This window comes from Panthera tigris, chromosome D4 (genome assembly GCF_018350195.1).
Source record: "Panthera tigris isolate Pti1 chromosome D4, P.tigris_Pti1_mat1.1, whole genome shotgun sequence".
Lineage (NCBI taxonomy): Eukaryota > Metazoa > Chordata > Mammalia > Carnivora > Felidae > Panthera > Panthera tigris.
In genome coordinates this window covers 57,328,255-57,354,727 of record NC_056672.1, presented here as the reverse complement: position 1 = coordinate 57,354,727, position 26,473 = coordinate 57,328,255, and the positions used below count along the sequence as shown (strand labels likewise).

General features: G+C 38.4%; 1 protein-coding gene across 2 annotated transcripts in view; it reads right to left on the bottom strand.

Moving 5' to 3' along the window:
- Positions 1-26,473, bottom strand: part of RECK (reversion inducing cysteine rich protein with kazal motifs) — an 80,141-nt gene that overhangs the window by 10,376 nt on the left and 43,292 nt on the right. For both annotated transcript variants that reach the window (XM_042964733.1, XM_042964734.1), the window contains 6 exons: positions 22,380-22,592; positions 20,586-20,722; positions 18,503-18,643; positions 16,895-17,083; positions 13,786-13,908; positions 11,325-11,496 (listed from right to left, as the gene is read on the bottom strand). In XM_042964733.1, coding sequence (XP_042820667.1) covers positions 11,325-11,496; positions 13,786-13,908; positions 16,895-17,083; positions 18,503-18,643; positions 20,586-20,722; positions 22,380-22,592 — 975 coding nt within the window. The remainder of the gene's footprint in view (positions 1-11,324; positions 11,497-13,785; positions 13,909-16,894; positions 17,084-18,502; positions 18,644-20,585; positions 20,723-22,379; positions 22,593-26,473) is intronic.

Here is a 26,473-nt window from a genome sequence, read left to right as displayed (position 1 = left end):
TCCTCATTTCTAGCAGCCAAGATCTTTGCTCCCGTTGTTCTCTCTGCCTTCACCAATACCACCTTTCTTCCACTGTCAACCCTGCTGGCAATCTCCCCATCTTATGTATGTATGTATGTATGTATGTATGTATGTATGTATGTATTTTTAAATTTACATTCAAGTTAGTTAGCATAGAGTGCAATAATGATTTCAGGAGTAGAATCCAGTGATTCATCCCCTACATATAACATCCAGTGCTCATCCCAAGTGTCTTTCTTAACACCCCTTGCCCATTTAGCACATCTTCCCACCCATAACCCCTTCAGCAACCCTCAGTTTGTTCTCCATATTTAAGAGTCTCTTAGGTTTTGTCCCCCTCCCTGTTTTCATACTATTTTTGATTCTCTTCCCTTAGATTCATCTGTTTTGTATCTTAAATTCCACATATGAATGAAATCATATGATATTTGTCTTTCTCTGATTGACTAATTTTGCTTAGCATAATACCCTCCAGTTTCATCCATTGTTGCAAATGGCAAGATTTCATTCTTTTTGATGGCTGAGTAATACTCTGTTGTATGTACATACCACATCTTTTTTTAAAATTTTTTTTAAAATTTATTTTTGAGAGAGAGAGAGACAGAGACAGAGTACAAGTGGGGGAGGGGCAGAGAGCGAGGGAGACACAGAATCTGAGGCAGGCTCCAGGCTCCGAGCAGTTAGCACAGAGCCTGACGTGGGGCTCGAACTCGCAAACCATGAAATCATTACCTGAGCTGAAGTTGGACGCTCAACCGAGTCACCCAGGTGCCCCACATACCACATATTTTTTATCCATTCATCTGTTGAGGAACGTTTGGGCTCTTTCCATACTTTGGCTATTGTTGATAGAGCTGCTATAAACACTGGGGTACACATGCCCCTTTAAAACAGCATACCTGTATCCTTTGGATAAATACCTAGTAGTGCAATTGCTGGATCGTAGGGTCGTTCTATTTGTAACTTCTTGAGGAACCTCCATACTGTTTTCCAGAGTGGATGCACCAGTTTGCATTCCCACCCACAGTACAAAAGGGTTCCTCTTTCTCTGCATCCTCACCAACATCTGTTGCCTGAGTTGTTAATTTTAGCCATTCTGACTGGTGTGAGGTGGTATCTCATTGTGGTTTTGATTTGTATCTCCCTGATAATGAGTGATGTTGAGCATTTTTTCATGTGTCTGTTAGTCATCCGGATGTCTTCTTTGGAAAAGTGTCTATTCATGTCTTTTGCCTGTTTTGTCACTGGATTATTTGTTTTTTGGCTGTTGAGTTTGGTAAGTTCTTTATAGATTTTGGATATTTACCCCTTTATCTGATATGTCATTTGCAAATATCTTCTCCCATTCCATCAGTTGCCTCTTAGTTTTGCTGATTGTTTCCTTTGCCTTGCAGAAGCTTTTTATCTTGATGAGGCTCCAATAGCTCATTTTTGCCTTTGTTTCCCTTGCCTCTGGAGACATGTTGAGTAAGAAGTTGCTGCAGCTGAGGTCAAAGAGGTTTTTGCCTGCTTTCTCCTTGAGTATTTTGATGGATTCGTGTCTTACATTTAGGTCTTTCATCCATTTTGAGTTTATTTTTGTGTATGGTGTAAGAAAGTGGTCCAGGTTCATTCTTCTGCATGTCGCTCTCCAGTTTTCCCAACACCATTTGCTGAAGAGACTGTCTTTATTCCATTGGATATTCTTTCCTGCTTTGTCAAAGATTAGATGGCCATATGTTTGTGGGTCAATTTCTCAATTCTCTATTCTGTTCCATTGATCTGAGTGTCTGTTTTTGTGCCAGTATCATACTGTTTTGATGATTACAGCTTTGTAATACATATTGAAGTCTGGAATTGTGATGCCTCCAGCTTTGGTTTTCTTTTTCAGGATTGCTTAGGCTATTCGGGGTATTTTCTGGTTCCATACAAATTTTAGGATTGTTTGTTCTAGCTCTGTGAAGATTGCGGGTGTTATTTTGATAGGGATTGCATTGAATATGTAGATTGCTTTGTGTAGTATTGACATTCTAACAATATTTGTTCTAATCCATGAGCATAGAATATTTTTCCATTTTTTGTGTGTCTTCTTTAATTTCTTTCATAAGCTTTCTATAGTTTTCAGTGTATAGATTTTTCACCCCTTTGGTTAGTTTTATTCCTAGGCTTTTTTTGGTTTTTGGTGCAATTGTAAATGGGATCGATTCTTCGATTTCTCTCTGCTGCTTCATTATTGGTGAATAGAAATGCAACTGATTTCTGTGCATTGATTTTATATCCTGCAACTTTGCTGAATTCATGGATCAGTTCTCGCAGTTTTTTGGTGGAAACATTTGGGTTTTCCATATAGACTATCATGTCATCTGTGCCGATTTGGATGTGTTTTATTTCTTTGTGTTGTCTGATTGCTGAGGCTAAGACTTCCAATACTATATTGAATAACAGTGGTAGAGTGGACATCCCTGTCATGTTTCTGACCTTAGGGGGAAGCTCTCTGTTTTTCCCCATTGAGGATGATATTAGTTGTGGGTCTTTCATAGATGGTTTTTATGATCTTGAGGTATGATCCTTCTATCCCTACTTTCTTGAGGGTTTTTATTAAGAAAAGATGCTGTATTTTGTCAAATGCTTTCTCTGCACCTATTGAGAGGATCATGTGGTTCTTGTCCTTCCTTTTATTGATGTGATGTATCACATTGATTGTTTTTGCACTGACTGCCCTGCATCCCAGGTATAAATCCCACTTGGTCGTGGTGAATAATTTCTTTAATGTATTGTTGGATCCAGTTGGCTAGTATCTTGAGAATTTTTGCATCCATGTTCATCATGGAATTGGTCTATAGTTATCCTTTTTAGTGGGATATTTGTCTGGTTTTGGAATCAAGGTAATGCTGGCCTCATAGAATGAATTTGGAAGTTTTCCTTCTTTTTTTTTTTTTTTTTTTTGGAACAGCTTAAAAAGAATAGGTGCTAACTCTTCTTTAAATGTTTGGTAGAATTCCCCTGGAAAGACTTTCAGCCCTGGACTCTTGTTTTTGGGGAGGTTTTTAAAATTATTAATTCAATTTCTTTACTGGTTATGGGTCTGTTCAAATTTTCTATTTCTTCCTGTTTAAGTTTTCGTAGTTTATATGTTTCTAGAAATCTGTCCGTTTCTTCCAGATTGCCCAATTTATTGGCATATAATTGCTTATAATATTCTCTCATTATTGTTTGTATTTCTGCAGTGTTGGTTGTGATCTCTCCTCTTTCATTCTTGATTTTATTTATTTAGGTCCTTTCCTTTTTCTTTTTGATCAAACTGGCTAGGGGTTTATCAATTTTGTTAATCTTTTTAAAGAAACAACTCCCGGTTTCATTGATCTGTTCTACTGTTTTTTTATTTTGACGGCATTGATTTCTGCTCTAATCTTTATTCTTCTGCTGGTTTTGGGATTTATTTGCTGTTCTTTTCCCAGCTCTTTAAGGTGTAAGGTTAGGTTGTGTATCTGAGACCTTTCTTCCTTCTTTAGGAAGGCCTGGGTTGCTATATACTTCCCTCTTATGACCATCTTTGTTGCATCCCAGAGGTTTTGGGCTGTGGTGTTATCATTTTCACTGGCTTCCATGTACTTCTTAACTTCCTCTTCAACTTCTTGGTTAACCCATTCATTCTTTAGTAGGATGTTCTTTAATTTCCAAGTGTTCATTGTCTTTCCAAATTTTTTCTTGGGGTTGATTTAGAGTTTCATAGTGTTGTGGTCTGAAAATATGCACAGTATGATCTCGATCTTTGTATACTTGTTGAGGGCTGATTTGCATCCTAGTATGTGATCTACTCGGGAGAATGTTCTATGTGCACTCTAGAAGAATATGTATTCTGCTGCTCTAGGATGAAATGTTCTGAATATATCTGTTAAGTCCATCTGGTCCAGTGTGTCATTCAAAGCCATTGTTTCCTTGTTGACTTTCTGTTTAGATGATCTGTCCATTGCTATAAGTGGGGTGTTGAAGTCCCCTACTATTATGGCATTAGTATCAATGAGTTTCTTTATGTTTGTGATTAATTGATTTATATATTTGGGTGCCTCTATATTTGGAACACAAATGTTTATAATTGTTAGATCTTCTTGGTGGATAGACCCCTTAATTATGATATAATGCCCTTTTTCATCTCTTGCTACAGTCTATTTTAAAATCTAGATTGTCTGATATAAGTATGGCTACTCCGGCTTTCTTTTGGTATCCATTAACATGGTATATGGTTCTCCATCCCCTTACTTCCAATCTGAAGGTATCTTTAGGTCTAAAATAGGTCTCTTGTAAACAGCAAATAGATGGATCTTGTTTTCTTATCCATTCTGTTACCCTATATCTTTTTTTTTAATTTTTTTTTTAACATTTATTTATTTTTGAGACAGAGAGAGACAGCATGAACGGGGGAGGGGCAGAGAGAGAGGGAGACACAGAATCGGAAGTAGGCTCCAGGCTCTGAGCCATCAGCCCAGAGCCCGACGCGGGTCTCGAACTCACGGACTGCGAGATCATGACCTGAGCTGAAGTCGGACGCTCAACCGACTGAGCCACCCAGGCACCCCTTTATATCTTTTAATTGGGGCATTTAGTCCATTGACATTTAGAGTGAGTACTGAAAGATATGAATTTATTGCCATTGTGCTGCCTGTAGAGTTGGAATTTCTGGTGGTGTTCTCTGGTCCTTTCTAGTCTTTGCTGCTTTTCGTCTTTTTTTGTTTTGTTTCATCTTTTCTCCTCTCAGAGAGTCCCCCCTTAAAATTTCTTGCAGGGCTGGTTTAGTGGTCATGAACCCCTTTAATTTTTGTTTGTCTGGGAAACTCTTTATCTCCACTTCTATTTTGAATGACAGCCTTCCTGAATAAAGACTTTTTGGCTGCATATTTTTTCCAGTTCAGCATGTTGAATATATCCTACCACTCAGACACAGCTTGGGAGAGAAATAGATTGTGGACCTGTGGCAGCCATGGTCACAGAGAAAGGTGAGAAACAAACTAGCACACAGGGGAGTGCTTGGGGAAGACAAATCCCTGCAGCAATTGGCTTGGAAAATGAGAGGGCTCAAATTTCATGAGGTCTTGCAACCAGTGTGGCTTAAAGCCTGGAGTTTTAAAGGTTAGTGTGGTTGGTTCTGGGAGAGTTCAGAGGACATTGGGGCTGTTCTGGAAGAAAAGGAGGGCAAAAAGCCTATGGACAGACAGCATGGAAACAGCAAACCGAAGAGCACCCGGAGCACACAGTAGGGAGGTTATTCACTCATCTCAGAGTATGTCCCAGAGAGACAGCATTTCATGGAGGAATCTCCATGAAAAAAGGAATTCACAGGTGCCATTTTCCTCCCCCACCCCTCAACATAAGCACAGAACCACCTTTGGGAACCAATGCAGCACCAACACCTGCAACTTAACTTGCTTACACCAAGCCCTGCCCCATCATGCTCTGGTGGAATCATCCTTCCCAGTCACACTTGCCTGAGTCCCAGTGTGGTGGGCCCCCTCCTGCAGAAGACTGGCCCAAAGCCCTGCTCACGATGCATCTTCCCATGTGGGAATTTTGCAGAGACTTGGTTCCAGTAGCAGTGGCAACATGTCTCATTTCACAAACAGACGAGAGCACAGCTAGTTAAAATGCCCCACTTTCAGACCAGGACCAAACAGTGCCCACAACAGGCAAAGAGCCTCTGCATACAACTGGCCTGAAGGATAAAGTAGCCAGGATAAAACAGCAGAGCACATGCAGCACACATTGGAGACACTCCCAGAAGCAGGTCCTGGAGAATAGGGGACATTATACTGCAGGGCACTACAGGACCTCTCCATAAAGCCACCATCCTTAAGAACAGGAGACATAGCTGACTTTCCTAACACCCAGAAACAGGCATAGAGACTTAGACAACATGAGAAGACAGATGAATTTATCCCAAATGAAAGAACAGGACACAGGCATGGCCAGAGATTGAAGTACAACAGATAGAAGTAACATGCTGATGGAGAATTTACAGCATGATCATGTGGATACTCATTAGAATTGAGAAAAGAGTGGAAGACATCAGTGAGACCCTTAACACAGAGATAAGGAATAACATAGTAGAGATAAAGGGCTCAATAAATGAAACAAAAAACATGTCTGGTGGAATGAACAGCAGGTTGGAAGAAGCAGAGGAATGAATTAATGATCTAGAAGACAGAGTAATGGAAAGTAATCAAGCTAAACAAAAGAGAGAAAAAAGAATTATGCAAAATGAAAATAGACCTAGGGAATTCAGTGATTCCATCAAATGTAACAGTATTTGTATTATAGGAATCCCAAAGAAGAAGAGAGAAAAAGTGGGCAGAGAATTTATTTGAAGAAACAATAGCTGAAAATTTCTCTAATCTGGGGAAGGAAACAGATATCCAGATCCAGGAGGCACAGAGAACCCCCAACAAAATCAACAGAAAGATCCACACCAAGATATATTGTAATTAAAATGGCAAGATATGGTGATAAAGAAAAAAATATTGGAGCACCTGGGTGGCTCAGCTGGTTGAGCATACGACTCTTGGTTGGCTCAGGTCATGATCCCAAGGTTGTGGGATTGAGCCCTATGTCGGGTTCTGTGCTGACAGTGCAGAGCCTGCTTGGGATTCTCTTTCTCCCTCTCTCTCTGCTTCTCTCTCTCTCTCTCTCTCTCAAAATAAATAAATTAAGTTTTAAAAAAGCCACAAGACAAAAGAAGACAGTTACATACAAAGGAAACTCCATAAGGCTATCAGATGATTTTTCAGCAGAAATTTTCCCAGCCAGAAAGGATATATTCAAAGTGCTGAATGGGAAAGACCTGCAGCCTAGAATACTCTACCCAGCAAGGTTATCATTCAGAATAGAAGGAGAGATAAAGAGCTTCCCAGACAAACAAAACTAAAGAAATTCATGACAACTAAACCAGCCCTGAAATAATTATTTAAGGGTAGTGTTTGAGTGAAAAGGAAAGACCAAAATGGCTTATAAAGATAGGAAACACAAGAGCAATAAAAATGAGTATTTCTGTAAAAACTCAGTCAAGGAACTCATAAAATAAAATGATATAAAATATGATACCATACACCTAAAATGTGGGGAGGAGAGGAATAAAGAATTTGTTCAAATTTAAACAAACATCAACTTAATATAGACTGCTATATGCAGAAGGGGTTATATACAAACCTAATGGTAACCACAAATCAAAACCACTAATAAATATGCAAAGAATAAAAAGAAAAAAATTAAAATACATCACTAAAGAAAATCAGCAAACCATGAAAGAGAGAAAAACAAGAAAGGATCAGAGAAAATTTCCAGAAAGCACCACTACACAGGCAATAAAATGGCAATAAATACATATCTATCAATAATTACTTTGACTGTAAATGGACTAAATGGCCCAATCAAAAGACACAGGGTGACAGAATGGATAAGAAAACAAGACCTATCTATATGCTGCCTACAAGAGACTCATTTTAGACCTAACAACACCTGCAGATTGAAAGTGGGGGGATGGAGAAACATTTATCATCCAATGCATGTCAAAAGAAAGCTAGAGTAGCAATACTTGTATCAGCAAAGACTGTAACAAGAGACAAAGAAGAACACTATATAATAACAAAGGGGACAATCCAACAAGAAGTTATAACAATTGTAAATATTTATGCACCTGACTTGGAAGCACCCAGATACAAGCACCCAGATACATAAAATGGTTAATATAAATGTACAAGTAATAATGGATAATGATACAATAATAGTAGGGGACTTTAACACCCCACTTACATTAATGGACAGATCATCTAAACAGAAAATCAACAAGGAAACAACGGCTCTGAATGACACACTGGAGCAGATGAATTTAACAGATATATTGAGAACATTCCGTCCTAAATAAAACAGCAGAATATACAATCTTTTCAAGTGCAGATGGAACATTCTCCAGAATAGATCACATATTAAGGCACAAAAGAAGCCTCAAAAAATTTAAAAAGATCAAAGTCATACCATGCATCTTTTCTGAGCCCAACACTATGAAACTAGATGTCAACCATAAGAAAAATCTGGAAAGACCACAAATACATGGAGGTTAAATAACATACTACTAAACAGTAAATGGGTCAACCAGGAAATAAAAGAAATAAAGTACATGGAAACAAATGAAAACGAAAACACAACAGTTCACAACCTTTGGGATACAGCAGAAGTGGTTCTAGGAGGAAAGTTTATAGCAATACAGGCCTATCTCAAGAAGCAAGAAAAATCTCAAATAAACAACCTAACCTTATACCTAAAAGAGCTAGAAAAAGAACATACAAAATCTAAAACCAGCAGAAGGAAGGAAATAATAAGGATTAGAACACAAATAAATGATATATAAACAAAACAAAACAAAAACAATAAAGCATATTAATGCCACTAGGAGCTGGTTCTTAGAAAAAAAATCAATAAAATTGATAAAACTCCAGCCAGACTTATCAAGAAAAAAAAAGGGAAAGGATCCAAATAAATAAAATCACAAATGAAAGAGGAGAAATAACAACAAACACCACAGAAATACAATTATAAGAGAATTTTAGAAAACTATATGCCAACAAATTAGACAACCTAGAAAGACATACCTACCAAAACTAAAATAGGAAGAAATATAAGATTTGAACAGACTGATCATCAGCAAAGAAACTGAATCAATAATCAAAAAACTTCCAACAAACAAAAGTTCAGGACCAGGCGAATTCTACTAAACATTTAAAAAGGAGTTAATATCTCTTCTTCTCAAACTATTCAAAAAAATTGAAAAGGAAGGAAAACTAAATTCATTCTTTGAGGCCAGCATTACCCTGATATCAAAACCAGATAAAGACACCACAAAAAGAGAACTGCAGGCCAATATGTATGATCAACACAGATGCAAAAATCCTCAATAAAATGCTAGCAAATTGAATCCAATAATACATTTAAAAAAACAATCATATACCATGATTAAGTGGGATTTATTCCTGGGCTGCAATACTTGCAAATCAATCAATGTGACATATCACATCAGTAAGAGAATGGGTAAGAACCATGTGATCATTCCAACAGATGCAGGAAAAAAAATTTGACAACGTACAACATTCATTGATGATAAAAACCCTCAACAAGGTAGGTTTAGAGGGAACATAACTCAAAATAATAAAGATCGTGTATGCAAAACTGACAGCTAACATCCTCCTCAATGGGGATCAACTGAGAGCCTTTTCCCTAAGGTCAGGAACAAGACAAGGATGTTTACTCTCACTACTTTTATTCAACATAGTACTAGAAGTCCTAGCCACAGCAATCACACAACAAAAAGAAATAAAAGGCATTCAAATCAGTAAGTAAGAAGTTAAGACTTTCACTATTTGCAGAAGACATGACACTATATATAGAAGACCCAAAGGACTCCACCAACAAACTGCTAGAACTGATAAATGAATTCAGTAAAGTCACAAGACATAAAATCAATCTACAGATATCTTTTGCAATTCTATACACCAATAATGAAGCAGCACAAAGAGCAATTAAGGAAACAATTCCATTTACAACTGCACCAAAAATAATAAGATACCTATGAATAAACCTAACCAAAGGGGTGAAAGACCTGTACTCTAAAAACCATAAAACACTGATGCATGAAATTAAAGATGACACAAAGAAATGGAAAGACATTCCATGCTCATGGATTGGAAGAACAAATATTGTTTAAATGTCTGTATCACAAGGCAACCTACACATTTAATGTAGTCTCTGTCAAAATATCAATAGCATTTTTCACAGAACTAGAACAAATAATCTTAAAATTTGTTTGGAACCACAAAGGACCCCGAATAGCCAAAACAATCTTGAAAAAGCCAAGCCAAGCCACAGGCATTATAATTCTAGACTTCACATTATTTTACAAAGCTGTAGTAATCAAAACCGTATAGTACTGGCACAACAATAAACACATAGATCAACTGAACAGAATAGAAAATCTAGAAATGAACCCACAATTATATGGTCAATTAATCTTTGACAATGCAGGAAAGAATATCCAGTGGGAAAAAGACAGTCTCTTCAACAAATGGTTTTGGGGAAACTAGACAGCATGCCAGAGGAAGAAACTGGGCCATTTCTTACACCATACACAAAACTAAATTCAAAATGGATTAGAGACTTAAATATGAAACCTGAAACCATAAAAATCCTAGAAGAGAGCACAGGCTGTAATTTCTCTGATGTTGGCCATAGCAACTTTTTTCTAGATGGGTCCCCTGAGGCAAGGGAAATAAAAACAAAAATAAACTAGTGGGACTACATCAAAATAAAAAGCTTCAGCACAGCAAAGGAAACAATCAACAAAATTAAAAGGGAATCTACATGGTGGGAGAAGGTTTTTTGCAAATGACATATCTGATTAAAGGGTTAGTATCTAAAATACATAAAGAAATTATAAAAGTCAACATCCCCAAAAAAGCAAATAATCCAATTAAAAAATGAGCAAAAGACATGAACAGACATTTCTCTAAATAAGACGTACAGATGGCCAATCTATATGAAAAGATCCTCATTACTTATCATCAAGGAAATGCAAATCAAAGCTACACTGAGATATCATCTCACACCTATCAGAATGGCTAAAACCACAACACAGGAAACAACAGGTGTTGGTGAGCATGCAGAGAAAAAGGAACCCTCTTGCACTGCTGGTGGGAATGCAAACTGGTGCAGTTACTCTGGAAAACAATATGGAAGTTCTTCAAAAATAGAACTACCCTATGATCCAGCAATTGCACTCCTGGGTATTTACCCAAAAAATATAAAAACACTAATTCAAAGGGATACATGTACCTCTATGTTTATAGCAGCATTATTTACGATAGGCAGGCTATGGAAGCAGTCCAATGTCCATCAAGTGACGAATGGATAAAGAGGTGGTATATATATACAATGGAATATTACTCAGCCATAAAAGAGAATAAAATCTTGCCATTTGCAACAACATGGATGGAGACAGAGAGTACAATGCTAAATAAGTGAAATAAGTCAGTTGGAGAGAAACAAATACTATATGATTTCACTCAGATGTGGAATTTAAGAAACAAAACAAACAAGGAAGGGAAAAGAGAGAGAGAGACACACACAAACCAAGAAACAGACTCTTAATTATAGAGAACAAACTGATGGTTATCAGAGGGGAGGTGGGTGGGTGGGGATGGGTAAAATACGTGATGAACACTGCGGGATTAAAATAAAAACTTACAAAAAAAAAAAAAAAGAAAAAGATAAGGAGCCATTTAGTTTACCTTTGGTTTTTGGGGCAGGGATTAGGATTACATGGATCCTTTGAGATGCACGATCCAAACTCAAACTGATGGTCTTGGAGGCCCACACAGCGAGCAATGCAGGCGCTGGGGTAAGTGCGTCCATTCTGCCCACACACGGGGACAAACTGATCTGCACAGTTACAGGGCAGACCTGTGGAGAGGATACAGACTCACTGATGGGCACTTGTACATTCCCTTGCCCCTCATATTTCCTAATTAACATGGAGGTCTCAAGTTAAAACAGAATTGTGAATTGAGTCAGGAAAAAGCATCACTCCAATCCCTGACAGTGTTTTTACCGGTGGTGAGGCTCTGAAAAGCCATTTGTCTGCATAATGGCTTTCCTTTGTTCCATTTATTACCACCTAATTGAGGGTTTCCTGGCCTTGATCCCAGGGGTAGAAACCCACATAAAAAAAGCTACAGGTAGGAGAAGTAAAGAATGCTCCTCTCAATTTAGTATGTATAAAGTATGTATAAAGTATGGCTTGCGGGATCTCTGGAATGTTAAAGGGTAATACCAAAAGAACAGGAAGGTAACTTGGGAAATTACTTAAATTTTGAGACTTAAAAATTTTTATGAGTAATCAATCAAGAATAGTACTTTCTTAACATTCCTATGCTTTATGCTGCTGGGATTATGCTCCAGTAAGTAAAAAGGCTACTGAGAAGCGATGTTTTTTTCTTGAGAGACAGCTATAGTTGTTAACAGCAACAGCACAGTCTCTGGGTATCTACTGGTATCTGCTTTTCTCCAGATCTGGAATACCTTTGATTACAGGTAAAGAGAAACCAGGTAGCCTCCTTTACCCCATTTCATGCCATTGCAGCAGCAAGTTGATTCTTCTTTCCCTGAACTTAGTTACACATGGAGTGGGGTGGGAGGAGGATAGATTAGGGATTTGCCAACCTTGTACCTCCAGCCCACTGGAAATAAAAAGGAAATCAGAAATAAGAAGTGAACAGCAGGCTGCTGGGGAAGTAAAGGCAGGACTAACTCCACCCCACCCTCTCTCCACTTTGAGTGTCAATCTTGATGCTTTATTGTCATCATTGTTATTCTTATTATTATCATCTATCTGCTCTGCTTTGATGAGAGCAGTTCATTCTGCTTAGAGAGACCATAAAACCATGTGGGAATGAAGAGTGAACTAAAGACTTACACAGAAGACTACTTACTTATTTATATCTAAATGTTTTTGGAAGATGAACTTTACAACTAGCAGGACCCTTTTCCCTGTAGTGCACAGTCTCTCATGTTCTGGAGTAAATTAAGTTAGTGACTTTAGCTAGCAGATTCTAAGGAGATTTTACTGGCCACAAAGTGTACCACATTTCTTGGGACTCAGATATTGTCCCAGCCCAACAAGACGTTCATAAAAATGCTTAAGTCTCAAAATCACAATAATTTGCAAGTTACTTTCTTGTTCTTCCCCTTCCCTAATGAGATGAGAGTGGAAGGAGCCTACATGAAGAGTTTACAATCTTTCTTTGTCTTGTTTTCGGTATTAATTACCCTTTGACATTCCAGAAATCCCCTAAGCCAGACTTCAAACATCTAAATTCTAGATTAAAAAAAATTTTTTTTTAATGTTTTTATTTATTTTTGAGACAGAGAGACAGAGCATGAACAGGGGAGGGGCAGAGAGAAAGGGAGACACAGAATCTGAAGCAGGCTTCAGGCTCTGAGCTGTCAGCACAGAGCCCAACATGGGGCTCCAACTCACAGAGTGTGAGATCATGACCTGAGCTGAAGTCAGACGCTCAACCGACTGAGCCACCCAGGCATGCCATAATTCTAGATTTTATACACTAGATTGGAAGGAGGATTCTTCTTTTTCTACCTATAGCTTTATAGGGGTCTCTACCTAATGAACCAGTAAGCTAAGGCAGTTCAGGGAAGAAGATGATGAGAAAAACATTAGAACAGAAATAAACTTAGAAAATACATGGACATTTTATAACATAATGGTAGAGGCATTACTCCTGAAATCATTGTTGCATTATGTGCCAACTAACTTGAATGTAAATTAAACAATAAACAAATTAACTAATTTTAAAAAATTAGCAGTAACACACACACACACACACACACACACACACACACACACACAAAATGGTAGGGGGAGATGAGGTATTTTGGCAGGTAGAAAAGTCCCATTTAACCAAAACCATCCCAATCACGGGCCCTGTTCATTCTGACTCATGGAATTCAAGAATATTAGAGCTGGAAGGGTCCTAAGAAAACATTTAGTTTAATGCCTTCAGTTCATAGAGGAGGAAACAGATCCAGAGAGAAAAAGTACCTTGCTCTCGGATTATGTATTTATCTTACTAGGTACATCTGTGGTTATGGCAAGACCATCAAAGCTGCCTTGAAGGGAAACGGGTACAAAGAGATGATGGCTGCTAGGGATAGGTTCTGGGTGACCATGGTTACCTGTGAAGGTGCGACGGTCATCTTCTGAACTGTGCTCACTGAGGCACAGGCGAGTAGAACACACCAAATTGCCAGCAAAACAAGAACAGATATTGCAGTCAATGTTAAAGGATGTCCCATGACCTGAGAAAAAGAGACATAAAATGTTGATCTATTTCATGCATTTATAAATAAATCATAAATTAAAAATGTAATAGTTTAAATTTTTTTTTTTAACATTTATTTTTGAGACAGAGAGAGACAGAGCATGAACCGGTGAGGGTCAGAGAGAGGGAGACACAGAATATGAAACAGGCTCCAGGCTCTGAGCTGTCAGCACAGAGCCCGATGTGGGGCTCGAACTCACGGACTGTGAGATCATGACCTGAGCCGAAGTCGGCCACTTAACTGACTGAGCCACCCAGGCGCCCCTAAATAAAAATTTAAAACAAATTCTTGAAAGATCACTTCTTTTTTTTTTTTTTAATGTTTTTATTTATTTTTGAGACAGAGACAGAACATGAGCAGGGGAGGGGCAGAGAGAGAGGGAGACAGAATCCAAAGCAGGCTCCAGGCTCTGAGCTGTCAGCACAGAGCCTGACGCGGGGCTCAAACTCACGGGCTGTGAGATCATGACCTGAGCTGAAGTCGGACGCTTAATCAACTGAGCCACCCAGGCGCCCCGAAAGATCACTTCTGAATATACAAACAGGGGAGTTAAATCTGTAATATTTATATTTTAATATTTAACTCCCACCATATCCCTCCAAACCCCTAATGTGCTAGTCTAACTAGACGGCTCCCTATTCTCTGAGAATGCTTTTGGCTGTCCCTTCTGCCTCAAATGGTCCTCTCCTCCTTCTGGAACTTTGCTCAACTTTCCTGAACCAGCCCTGATGCCATCTTTGAATCAAAGACTCTCCTGATGCCCTGGCAGGAGTGACTAGGTCCTTGAAGAGCACCACTTGGTTTGCTCCCTTCTGTGGATCACATTCTCCCTCATCTGATCATGTACGGTATGACCTCAGTCCCTCATGCGATTTTAGCCCCAAAAGGCACTAGTATGTTCTTCTGTAAAAAATATGCATTTAATCAGTGGAAATCTATGGAAAGAATGTTTACCCTCAGAAATATTCTGTGATACAAGGTACCTACCCTACACTTTGGCTAAGTAGAATATGGATTAAAAAATGAATACCTGGGGGTGCCTGGGTCGATTTGTGAGATGGTTTGTGAGATCGAGTCCGAGTTAGGCTCTGCGCTGACAACGTAGAGTCTGCTTGGGATTCTCATTCTCCCTTTCTTTCTGCCCCTACCCCACTCACTCTCTCTTTCTCTCTCTCTCTCAAAAAAATAAAGTTAAAAAAAAGGAATACCTGACTTGTTCTAGGGCAGACACTTGCAGTCCCTTTTTAGCCAAAAGCACCCTTCTTTCTAATAAGATCTCACACAGAAGAGTAAAACCAGGAGTTATATAAAAGCTCAACTACTCTGATTGATGGGGATGGGGGTGGAGATAGGGATGAGGGTAGCAGAGTGAAGAGCTGTGGGGGAGTACATTCTCAAAAGTAGCATTTTTTTCCCCACAATTTTTAAGGTTATATATCAGTTGTTAGGGCTATAAGCAAAAGATGATTAAAGTAGCAGTGAGAAAGCAAGACCCTTAGACTTTTAGAGAGGGCATCAAAGGGTGTTTTTTTTTTTTTCTTCCAAGACTTTATTTATTTATTTGGAGCAAGCATTAGGGAGGGGCAGATGAGGAGGGAGACAGAGGAGAGAGAGAATCTTAAGCAGTCTCCATGCCCAGTGTGGAGCCCAATGCGGGCTGGATCTCATGACTGCGAGGTCAGGACCTGAGCCGAAATCGAGAGTTGGACACATAAGGGGCACCTGGGTGGCTCAGGCGGTTAAGCATCCAACTTTGGCTCGGGTTATGATCTCCTCGTTCCCGAGTTCTAGCCCTGCATTGGGCTCTGTGTTGACAGCTCAGAGCCTGGAACCTGTTTCGGATTCTGTGTTTCCCTCTCTGTCTCTGCCCCTCCCCCACTTGTGCTCTGTCTCTCTCTCTCTCTCAAAAATAAATAAACATAAAAAAAAAAGAGTTGGACACTTATGGCTGAGCTACCCAGGTGCCCCCAAGATTTTACTTAAATTCAAGTTAGTTAGCATATAGTGTAGTGTTTGTTTCAGGAATAGAATTTAGTGACTCATCACTTACATATAACACCCAGTGTTTGCCACAACAAGTGCCCTCCTTAATGCCCATCACCCATTTAGCCCACCTCTCACCCATCTCCCTCCAGCAACCCTCAGTTTGTTCTCTATTGTTAAGAGTCTGTTATGGTTTGTCTCTCTCTGTTTTTATTTTATTTTTCCTTCCCCTATGTTCATCTCTTTGGTTTCTAAAATTCCACATATGAATGACCTCATGGTATTTCTTTCTCTGATTGGCTTATTTCACAGCATAATATGCTCTAGTTCCATCCCCATCATTGCAAATGGAAAGACTCCAATCTTTTTGATGGCTGAGTAATATTCCATTGTATGTATATAAAAGGGTGGCACTTCATAATGTGCTCTCTCCCAATGCTTAGTCAACAGTGTAGCTTCCATCCTCCAGTTCACTTTCCATGATGTCAAACTCTGACTTTTACTTCCGTTAAAGACACACACTTGAGGAGAAGGAGCACACCTGTGTCCTTGCCTGTGGAGTACACGGTCTCTGGAGTCAGATAGGCCTGGGACTGAATTCTGTTTTGGTCACTGACTAGCTGGGTGATCTCTCTGAGCAGCAGCTTCTTCATAAGAGTACTGAAATCAAAGAGCAATTGGGAGGCTCACATGAGATAACACAGGCCAAGACTTAGCATAGTGCTTGGCACACAACTAAAAGCTCAGTAAGTACTAATTAATTATTATTAGTCATTAGTCTCTTCGTGAGGAGGCTCCTAAGAGGGTTCCTTAGAAGTCCTAGTGTCCTATAGAGTACAGTTTGAAAAATACTGCCCTGGAGATCTGATGTGTAGACCTTACTCTTTGGTGGGAATCTATCCAATGTCCATCCTACAAAATTCAGATAAATAATCTCATATTAAAAACAAAAAGCAAATAAATACAGTCCAAGACTCACTTTTTCTTTTTCCTCCAACAATACATGACTTCTGGAGATCTATACAGTGCATCTCCATACAGTTTTCCAAGAGTCCACTTTGTCCACATGAGCAAATTTTGTAACAACCAACTTCCCCTGCAGATGATGGCACCTGGATTAGTGTCCCTTGACGGACGATGAAATCAGAGGCTTCTCCCAATTTGCAACCTATACAAACAAAAATTAGCTGAGAGAGATGGCATTGTTCAATGTCATTGTTTTATGATATTACATATACTTTACACAAGTCTTATAGGTACTGTGTGGCTATTAAAGATTATGTAATAGAAATTCCACTAAGTTAAAGAATTGGTTTGGTTTACTGACCAAAACATATTCTCTCAAATGAAAAATTCCATGTTCCATGAGAAGGTGCTGATTAAGGACCTATACTCCAAAGGTAGCTATAGTTCAGTACAAAAATGCCATAAGATATGTACTTTTTTATTGCTTTGGGCTTATCAAAGGTATTTAAAAATCACAGATACTTTAAAAATGGACTATGGAAATGTACATTATTTTTAGAATATTCTTCTTGGTCAGGAAAACTTTTAGCGATGGAATACCAGCATACCTTAAAGTCAATGAAAAGTTGAATACTTGATTGGGCTTAAGGAAACCCATACATTTCCAATTTTAACAGGATTTATCATGACTGTATTACTGATATATTCTCGTATTACACAAATATTATAGATGATCCTTTGAGACATCAGGCTTATTTAATTCAATATTCTATTCCTTTTAACTTCACAGAAATTTTTAAATGGTGATTTTAACATGATAAACATTTTCAATTGGGAAATAGATAAAGGGCAGCAAAATATTGCCACGACTGTACTCTAAAGGGATGCCCAAAGAGATAAAGACTATCAAAATTATTCTATAGGATAAACACTTTTTTATTCAAGAGGCCTCCTGCATTTAAAAAAAAAAAATCAGTCTTAAAATCATATGCATCTTGGGGCACCTGGGTGGCTCAGTTGGTTAAGTGTCCCACTCTTGATCTCGGCTCAGGTCATGATTTCACGGGTTTGTAAGATTGAACCCTACATTAGGCTCTGTGCTGACAGTGCAGAGCCTGCTTGGGGTTTCTCTCTCCCTCTCTCTGCCTCTCCCCCCTTCAAAATAAATAAATAAACTTAAAAAAAATCATATGCATCTCAATAAAACATTAAGCTTTATAGAGATAACTGTACATCCCAATGAGTATGCCATTTCTCCTTATAACTAAAGCAGACCAAAGACAAAATCACAACGTGCAGTACATTTTCTCAAATGTTACAACATGGCAGAGAATTTATAAAAACTGGCTCAAGGTTTTTTATTCGTTTGTTTCCAAGAACCCTATAACTCATTATGAGAGTCAGTTCACAATCTAAATGATAATTGAAAATTACATTTGTATTTGTCTTCTCCTGCCTATGTAACTAACATGTGTTTATTGGGAAAACCTCAAATGTTATAGAAAAACCTAATTTTGAAAATAAAGTCAATTGCAACCTCACTCCAAAGATAATGCCTATACAGAAACACCAGCAGCACAAATCCATACCCACCCTACACTCACACCCATCTACCTCTTACCTTGAACACAAGAGTATGGAAGGCAGGGATCTCCAGATGGACACCCCTTCCGGTTTACCTCACAGAGCTCATTAGCAGGGCAAGGATTTGGGTTACAGGGATGAGTGACCTCTTCTATAATGTTACCCAAAGTACTAGGCCCTGAAAAACCAAACACAGATCAGTTTAACCAACCCTAAAAGGCAACAGAGGTGTGTAAATTATCTGAATTAATTATGACTTTAATAAGTGGAGAGCTCATGAGCATAAAGTGAGGCCTGATTCTAATAAACTATTAAAACACACAGATTCTCTGATAATTTGTGAATTTAGCATAAACATACATACATTCATTCACTTGTTTATTTATTGGGTACCTACAATATGCTGGACAAGATTCTAAACACTTGTGCACATGTGTTTTAGTGCGTATAAATAAAAAAGGCACCTACTGATAGGTAATAAGTTGTATAAAGGGATGGAAAATGACTGGTATACTTTGGGTAAGGTGTTCAAACAGGTGCTTATGCCTAAGAGGAATAACTTGGCACATTTTACCATAAACTATAATAACTCACCATGGTAAGCTAGATGCTGTACCATGATTATATTTGTTAACTTGTGAAATAATGACTAAGGAAGAGTCTCATATAATATTTAAAGAGAGTACTAAAATTAAAAAAAAAAAATCTCTTTAACCTTTTTCCTTCTGCACATATATTTCACTGCTCTAATAAGGTCTAGGCTTGTGGAGGTATTAGTTTTGCTTACTTGATTTTAGGCCAGACTCAGACTGTTAGCTAATGAAGGTATCAGGGTTCTTGGAGTTCATCACATCCAGCCCAATCCTTTTATAAACAGCAAAGCTGAGGCTGAAAGAAGTGATCTGTTCGAAGTCACAGAGGTCTAGATTCTGGCCAAGGCTCTCTTTTTCGCTATACTGGTCACAAAGGCTGAGGGACATAGTTTATTGGCTTTAGGAAAGTGTGGCTGATATCATTAGCTGCAAATCTAACAGATTTGGATACTCTTTTCTTCCTGCTCACTAATAATAGAATTCCAGTTTTGCTTAGCATGACAACGGGCCCACAGCTAAAAAGATCATCTTTCTCAGTTTCCCTTACAGCGAGGGTGGTTTTCCCTTACACTAGGATATGGTGGTTAGAGTTCCGGGAGTCATGTTGTGACGATAAAGTACCTGAAGTAACCTTGATGATGGAAACCAAGCGCTAACGAAGGCACGGAAAGCAAAAGAGCCTGGACTCTGGATGATGGAGCCACTATAACAGCCTTGGACAAATTATTTCTGGGTTTTCTTTTACTTCTACCTGTTTTTCTGTTATTTGCGGTAGAACTTAGTCCTATCTGACACAGGAAAACAAAAAAATTAGGAGCTGGATCCAAGTCTGCCTTCCAGCCAGCTCGGGACACTAATGCCCCCTGGCGGCAGCACAGACACTTTCCTTACCCTGACTATCGCATTTGGTGTGTTTATGGGTTCTACTCACCATCCCTCTGGTTTCCACGACACATGGTCACCTCCTGTCAAGAAGCTCAGCTCCAGGACCCCTCAATGAGATACCAACTTATTCTTCTAGCTCTTGGCTTGGCTCTTGGCAGGAGTATTTCAGCATAGACAAAGTTCCACCTTTTTGTACTAACCCAGACCATCATTTCTTACTCCCTATTTGGTGGATCAGTCTCAGCCAATGCCTGGCTCTGGTCCACTAATATTCTGATGACAAAAAGCTGAAGATTCCCTGGGGAAATTTCACTTCCTGGACAAATCATGGCAAGGAGACAGCAATGATATGGAGCTGGCCCCATATCTAAGAATGCTGGCCCCAAATTCACTACTTAGAATTCCTGATTGATAATAGTTTATGACTTCCTCAGTCTGATAAGATAATCACTTGTGCCTATATATTTTAAGATGACAATTCTTTTCAGGCCAAAAAGGCCAAGCAAATAAGATAAGAGTCTGCCATTGAGATAGTATCATTAAACCACATATTCTCAACAGACAGATGTTCATCCAAAGCAAACATGAAGGGCAGAGATGGAAGGGAGAAGTATTTGAAATCTAAGAAAACAAAGTACTTACTGAGGTATGTATCCAAAGGTATACAATTCTCTAGGTCATCTGTAGGTGACAGAAGCTCACAAATACTTTCAGCTGTGTGGTCCTCGGGGAATTTGTTCTGGTCCCCACATTTCTTGAGAATCTCCACACAATCTGATCTTAAAAAGAAAAATATACACAAATTTGGGGTTCAAGAACCTCCTCATGTTGTCTAATCAATATCAATCCTGTTTCTGAAGGTTTCCAGAAGGTGAGTTTTCATAACAATGTTTCACAATTGGTTAGATCAAAGTAACGGCAAAAGAAAACAGGAGTCATAGAAGACCTGAGGTTGCATAGTAGTAAGCAATGTATTATAGTATCAAAGCATCTGTAGCTTTCTCTTATCTGAGATCAAAGGCCTTGCTCAAATTTTACACTCATACAGTTACTAGTATTGATGTGACTTGTCCCTTCTTTGAAAGGAAATTAAACTAGGCTTTTTGCAAAATCACCCATCCTTTCTTTTAGGACCTTAGGCTTGCTTGCTTTTTCCTCCCTCCCTTCCTCCTTCTCTCCCTTTCTCTTTTTAAATATATTTTTAGTTATCAACATTAAGGTGTTTGGCCTGTAACAACTGGAAGTACACTATTTAAAATTTTCTCAGTCCTCCAAAGGGATTTGATTCCTTTTCTATAAATTTTCCATACTAAGAGTCTGTAAATTTCCCACTGGTTGCCTCTCGCTTGTTGCCTAAGTTACCCCTCACTTTCCCCCTTACTCAGGTGATCCCCAAGTCATGCCAGAGAATTGATCTGGATTCTGTTTAAGGTTGAAATAATCTTCAATCAGTCATCAAGTTCCAAGGAGCACCAAGACGCACACCAACATCTTAGGGGGTGGACATTAACCTGGCCTTTAGGAAAGTTTTTTGGAAAAATAGATGATTGAAGATCAGCTGGCATAGATTACTATGTGGCCAATACTTTTGGTTTCACTTACTATAGCAGCTTTCCTCTTTACTTCATCCTAGATCTCCTAAGCAAACCATTCACAAAATGTTTACTAGAAACAGGCCTCGATGACTACATTCACTAATTCCTTCACTCATCAAACATTTATGGAGCACCTATTGTGTGTCAGGATTATGTTAATCACTGAAGAGGAGAAAAAGAGGAAAGAGGAGACAAGAAAAAGGAGGCACAAAGAAGAATAAACTCAAGGAGAGCAAAGTCTAACTAAATATAAGACAAGTATAGGGGCGGCTGGGTAGCTCAGTTGGTTAAGCGTCTGACTTTGGCTCAGGTCATGATCTTGCAGTAGGTAAGTTCAAACCCTATGTCCGGCTCTTTGCTGACAGCTCAGAGCCTTGGAGTGTGCTTCAGATTCTGTGTCTCCCTCTCTCTCTGCACCTCCCCCACTCTCATTCTATCTCTCTCTCTTAAAAAATAAACATTAAAAAAAAGACAAGTATACAAAATAAAATATAAAAATAGAATTGTGTATTGAAGGTATTCACTAAAGTTTCTGGAACTAAATTGCATAAGTTCAGATAAAGGTCTATAAAAATTTGTAGTAAGGATAAATTACTATTAGCTGGTGAAATATGGGAAGGTTCCACGGGAATGATGGGCATCTGAGAGGAGCTAAGAAACACAGGCAGTGGGCAAGTGGAGACAGAAGAGTAATTCAAGCAGAGGAGGAAAAAGTGGGAAAGCACTTGACATGTGGGGTGATGGGTAAACAAAGTGGTAGGAGGGAAAACTCTAAAGATAGGCTGTGGTTCAGATCATGGTCTGAACCAGGACTGGAGAGTCATTATTATGAGAAACTTACTTGCAGATAATACTTCCCCGGGATTTCCTATGACAAGGTTTAATCTGCAGTGAACAAGCTACTGCTTTCCACATTTCTGGCTGGCACTTCTTAATGTCAAGAACAGGTATGTTGATAAACGGCATCTTTATGCTTCCTTTCTCCCACAGCTTCATGTCATTCATGGCTCCTTGATCTGACTGAGCATTACAACTCCTAAAAAGTTCTGTTGGCCTGAAAAGCAAAAAGGCCAGAATCGAGAGGCAATTATTTTCTAGAGAGAAGATATGGGTAAAATCCTGACATACTAATGCATGAGGAAAACCTGATTTTTTTAAAGAAAGTACCTATGACGTATCAAAGGATATCAGCTTTGCATGTATGGAGATTCAATGTAGACACATTAAAATTTTGACTGCATCTTTCCTTTTTAACAAAAGTTAAAAACTTAAACACTCTGTATGGGACTATCATCTCTAGACTGTATCATTTCTTTCATATTACAAAATAATGAGTCCAGGTTTTAAAAACTGAGGTATAATTTATAAAAAGACAAAAAAAAAAAAAAGCATTTCCATCATGTCAGAAAGCTCCCTTGTGTCCCTGTCTAGTCAATGCCCTCCCCACTGACTATACCCCAGAGGCCACCTCCATTCATACTTATCTAGAACTTTATATATAAATGAAACATATTGTATATGCTCTTTTGGGTCTGGTGTCTTTGGCTGAACAATTTTTTTAGATTTACCTTTGTTATGTATATCATAAGTTGTTGTTTCCTTTTACTGTTGAGTAGCATTCCGTTAATAAATGTACCACAATTTGTTTATCCTAGTAGTTCTCAAACTTTTGATCTCAGGACCCATTTACACTCTTAAAATTACTGCATTCTCAAAAAGCTTTTGTTTATGTGGGTTACAATCACCAATATCTATGACATTATAAATCAAAACAGATCTTTTGATTCGTAGTTCTTAATTCATTTAAAAGGATAAGCCCATTACATGTAAGAAATAATGTTTTTGTGAAACATAACTATATTTTTCAAAGCAAAACTAAAATTAGTGAGAAGAATAGGACTATTTCACAGCTTTGAAAATCTCTTTAATATATGGCTTAATAGAAGACTGCTGGATTTTTGTATCTTTTCTTGACTTCAATCTGTTGTTACATCACATGTCTTTTTTTTTTTAAGTTTACTTATTTATTTTTGGGAGGGAGAGAGAGAATATGGGAGGGACAGAGAGAAGGAGAGAGAGAATCCCAAGCAGGCTCCACGCCGTCAGTGCAGAGCCTGATGTGGGGCTTGAACTCATGAACTGTGAGATCACGTCCTGTGCCGAAATTAGGAGTTGGTCACTTAACCGACTGAGCCATCCAGGCGCCCCAATTACATCATGTGTCTTACAGCACTGGGGAAACTCCACTGTTCACTCTTGTGAGAACAAGAGTGAAAAAAGCAGATCACAGCTTAGTGTTATTATAAAAATAGTTTTGATCCCATGGGGCTTGGGGACCATGGACCACACTTTGAGAAATCCTCGTTTATTCATTCACCTGTTTATAGACAAAAAGTTTTGTTTCCAGGTTTCATGTCTTTTCATGCCTACAAAGAGCATTTGGGGTCATAACTTTCTAAGAAGCTGCCAAACTATTTTCCAAAGTGGTCACACCATTTTAGACTTTAAGCCACAACATATGAAAGTTCCAGCCGCTTTACATGCTTGTCAGTCTTTTTAGTTGTAGATGCAGTTTTAAAAATTGCATTTTGCTGATTACCAGTCACGTTAAATACCTTTTCATGCACTTCCTGGCCATTCAGGTATCTTCTTCTGTGAAGTGTCTTTCCAGCTACTTGCCCTTTTTAGAAAAAGTTGTCTTTTCACTATTGAGTTATAAGAGTTCTTAATATATTCTGGATATAAGTCCTGCTTCAAATATATGTATTACAAATACTTTCTTCCAGTTTGTGGTTGGCCTTTCCATTTTCTTTTTGTAAAATTTTTTTAAAGTTTATTTATTTATTTTGAAAGAGAGCGAGAGAGACCATGCAAGTGGGGAAGGGGCAGAGAGAGAGAAAGAGAGAGGATCCCAAGCAGGGTCTGCACCACCAGCACAGAGCCCGATGCAGGGCTTGACCTCACAAACCACAGTATCATGACATGAGCCAAAGTCAGATGCTTAACCAACTGAGCAACTGTGGCCCCCCTGCCTTTTCATCTTATTGGTGTCTTTTGATGAGCAAAATTTTAAAAATTTAAATATTTATTTTATTTAGCTAAAATATTTTATTGGGATGTAAGTTACAAAGAATATAATGCACAGATCTTGAGAGTTCAGTAAGTTTTAAAAATTGTATTCACCCCTGTAATCAAAGCCCCAAACAAGATATAGAATATTTCTATCACCTCATAGAGTTCCCTTATGCCTACCTCCAGCCAATTTCCTCTTCCAAAGGCAATAACTTTCTGATCTTTATCCTCATAGATTATTTTTACCTATTCTTGGATTTCATATATATGGAATTATAAAGCCTTTATTTTGTATTGGGCTTTTTTTATTCAACATAAGACTCATCCATATTTTGGGGTTTATCAGTAGTTTGGCCTTTTCCCTTGCTGTATACTATTCCATTGTTCAGCTACACCATGTGTTTTCATTCCCTTCCTGATGTACATTTTATTTATTTTTCCCCAAATTCTGGGTTCTTATGAATAAGGTTGCTATATAAGTCTTTTTTGGAATTAGATTTTCATGTCTCTTGGGTAAATGCTTTAGAATGGGATTGCTGGGTCACGGACTTGACACTGCAAGGAAACTCTTCAAAGGTCTTAAACCATCTTATACTCCAAGCAGGGAAGTATGAGAGCTCCACCTGCTTCACATATTGTCACTCAAAAAACCCCCTTTTTTTTAATGTTTATTTTTGAGAGAGAGAGAGAGAGAACGAGAGAGCAGGGTAGGGGCAAAGAGAAAGGGAGACACAATCCAAAGCAGGCTCCAGGCTCCAAGCTGACAGGGCAGAGCCCGACCCAGGGCTCAAACTCACAAACTGTGAGATCATGACCTGAGCTGAAGTCAGACACTTAACCAACTGAGCCACCCAGGTGCCCCGACTGTTAATCTTTTAATTTTAGCTATTCTAGTGGGTATGAGGAGGGAATCTCACTGAGGTTTTAATTTGCATTTTGCATAAATAGTGACAAAGAACTTTTTCATATACTTAAATGGCTATTTTTTTTTTTTTAACATTTTTTTTTTTTTTTTTTTTTTTTTAATTTTTGGGACAGAGAGAGACAGAGCATGAACGGGGAGGGGCAGAGAGAGAGGGAGACACAGAATCGGAAACAGGCTCCAGGCTCCGAGCCATCAGCCCGGAGCCCGACGCGGGGCTCGAACTCACGGACCGCGAGATCGTGACCTGGCTGAAGTCGGACGCTTAACCGACTGCGCCACCCAGGCGCCCCATTAAATGGCTATTTTGATGTCTTGTTTGCTGAAAGACCCTTGATATTTTTTTGCCCATTTTTCAAATTGGGCTATTTGATTTTTTATTATGAGGTTGTAGGAGTTATTTATATATTTTGGTTACAAGTCCTTTGTCAAATGTGTGTGAGTGTGTACATGTGATACACTGAATATTTTCTCTCAGATTGTGGCTTGCCTTTTCAAATTTTAAATGGTGTGTTTTGGTGTTTACAGTTGAACCTTAACTCATTAATTTTTTTCTATTATAATTGGTATATTTTGTCTCCTGTCTATAAAATCTTTGCCTGCAGCCAGATTAAGATAATCTCCTATGTTTTCTTTTAGAAACTTTGTATTTTCATCTTTTATATTGTGTTCTATGACCCCATCTTAAATTAATTTTTGTGTACAGTGTGAGATAGAGGTTGAGGTTCCTTTTTTTTTTTCATAAACATATTCAACTGTTCCAGCATTGTTTGTTGAAGAGATGTTTCTCTTTGCATTGAATTGCCTGGCTGCCTTTGTTGAAAATCAATTTACTGTGTGTGAGTCTATTCTTGATTCTCTGTTTTGTCCTACTGATCTATTTGCCCAAACTTATGCCAATTTACATTGCTTTAATTTTTGTTGCTTTATAATAAGTCTTG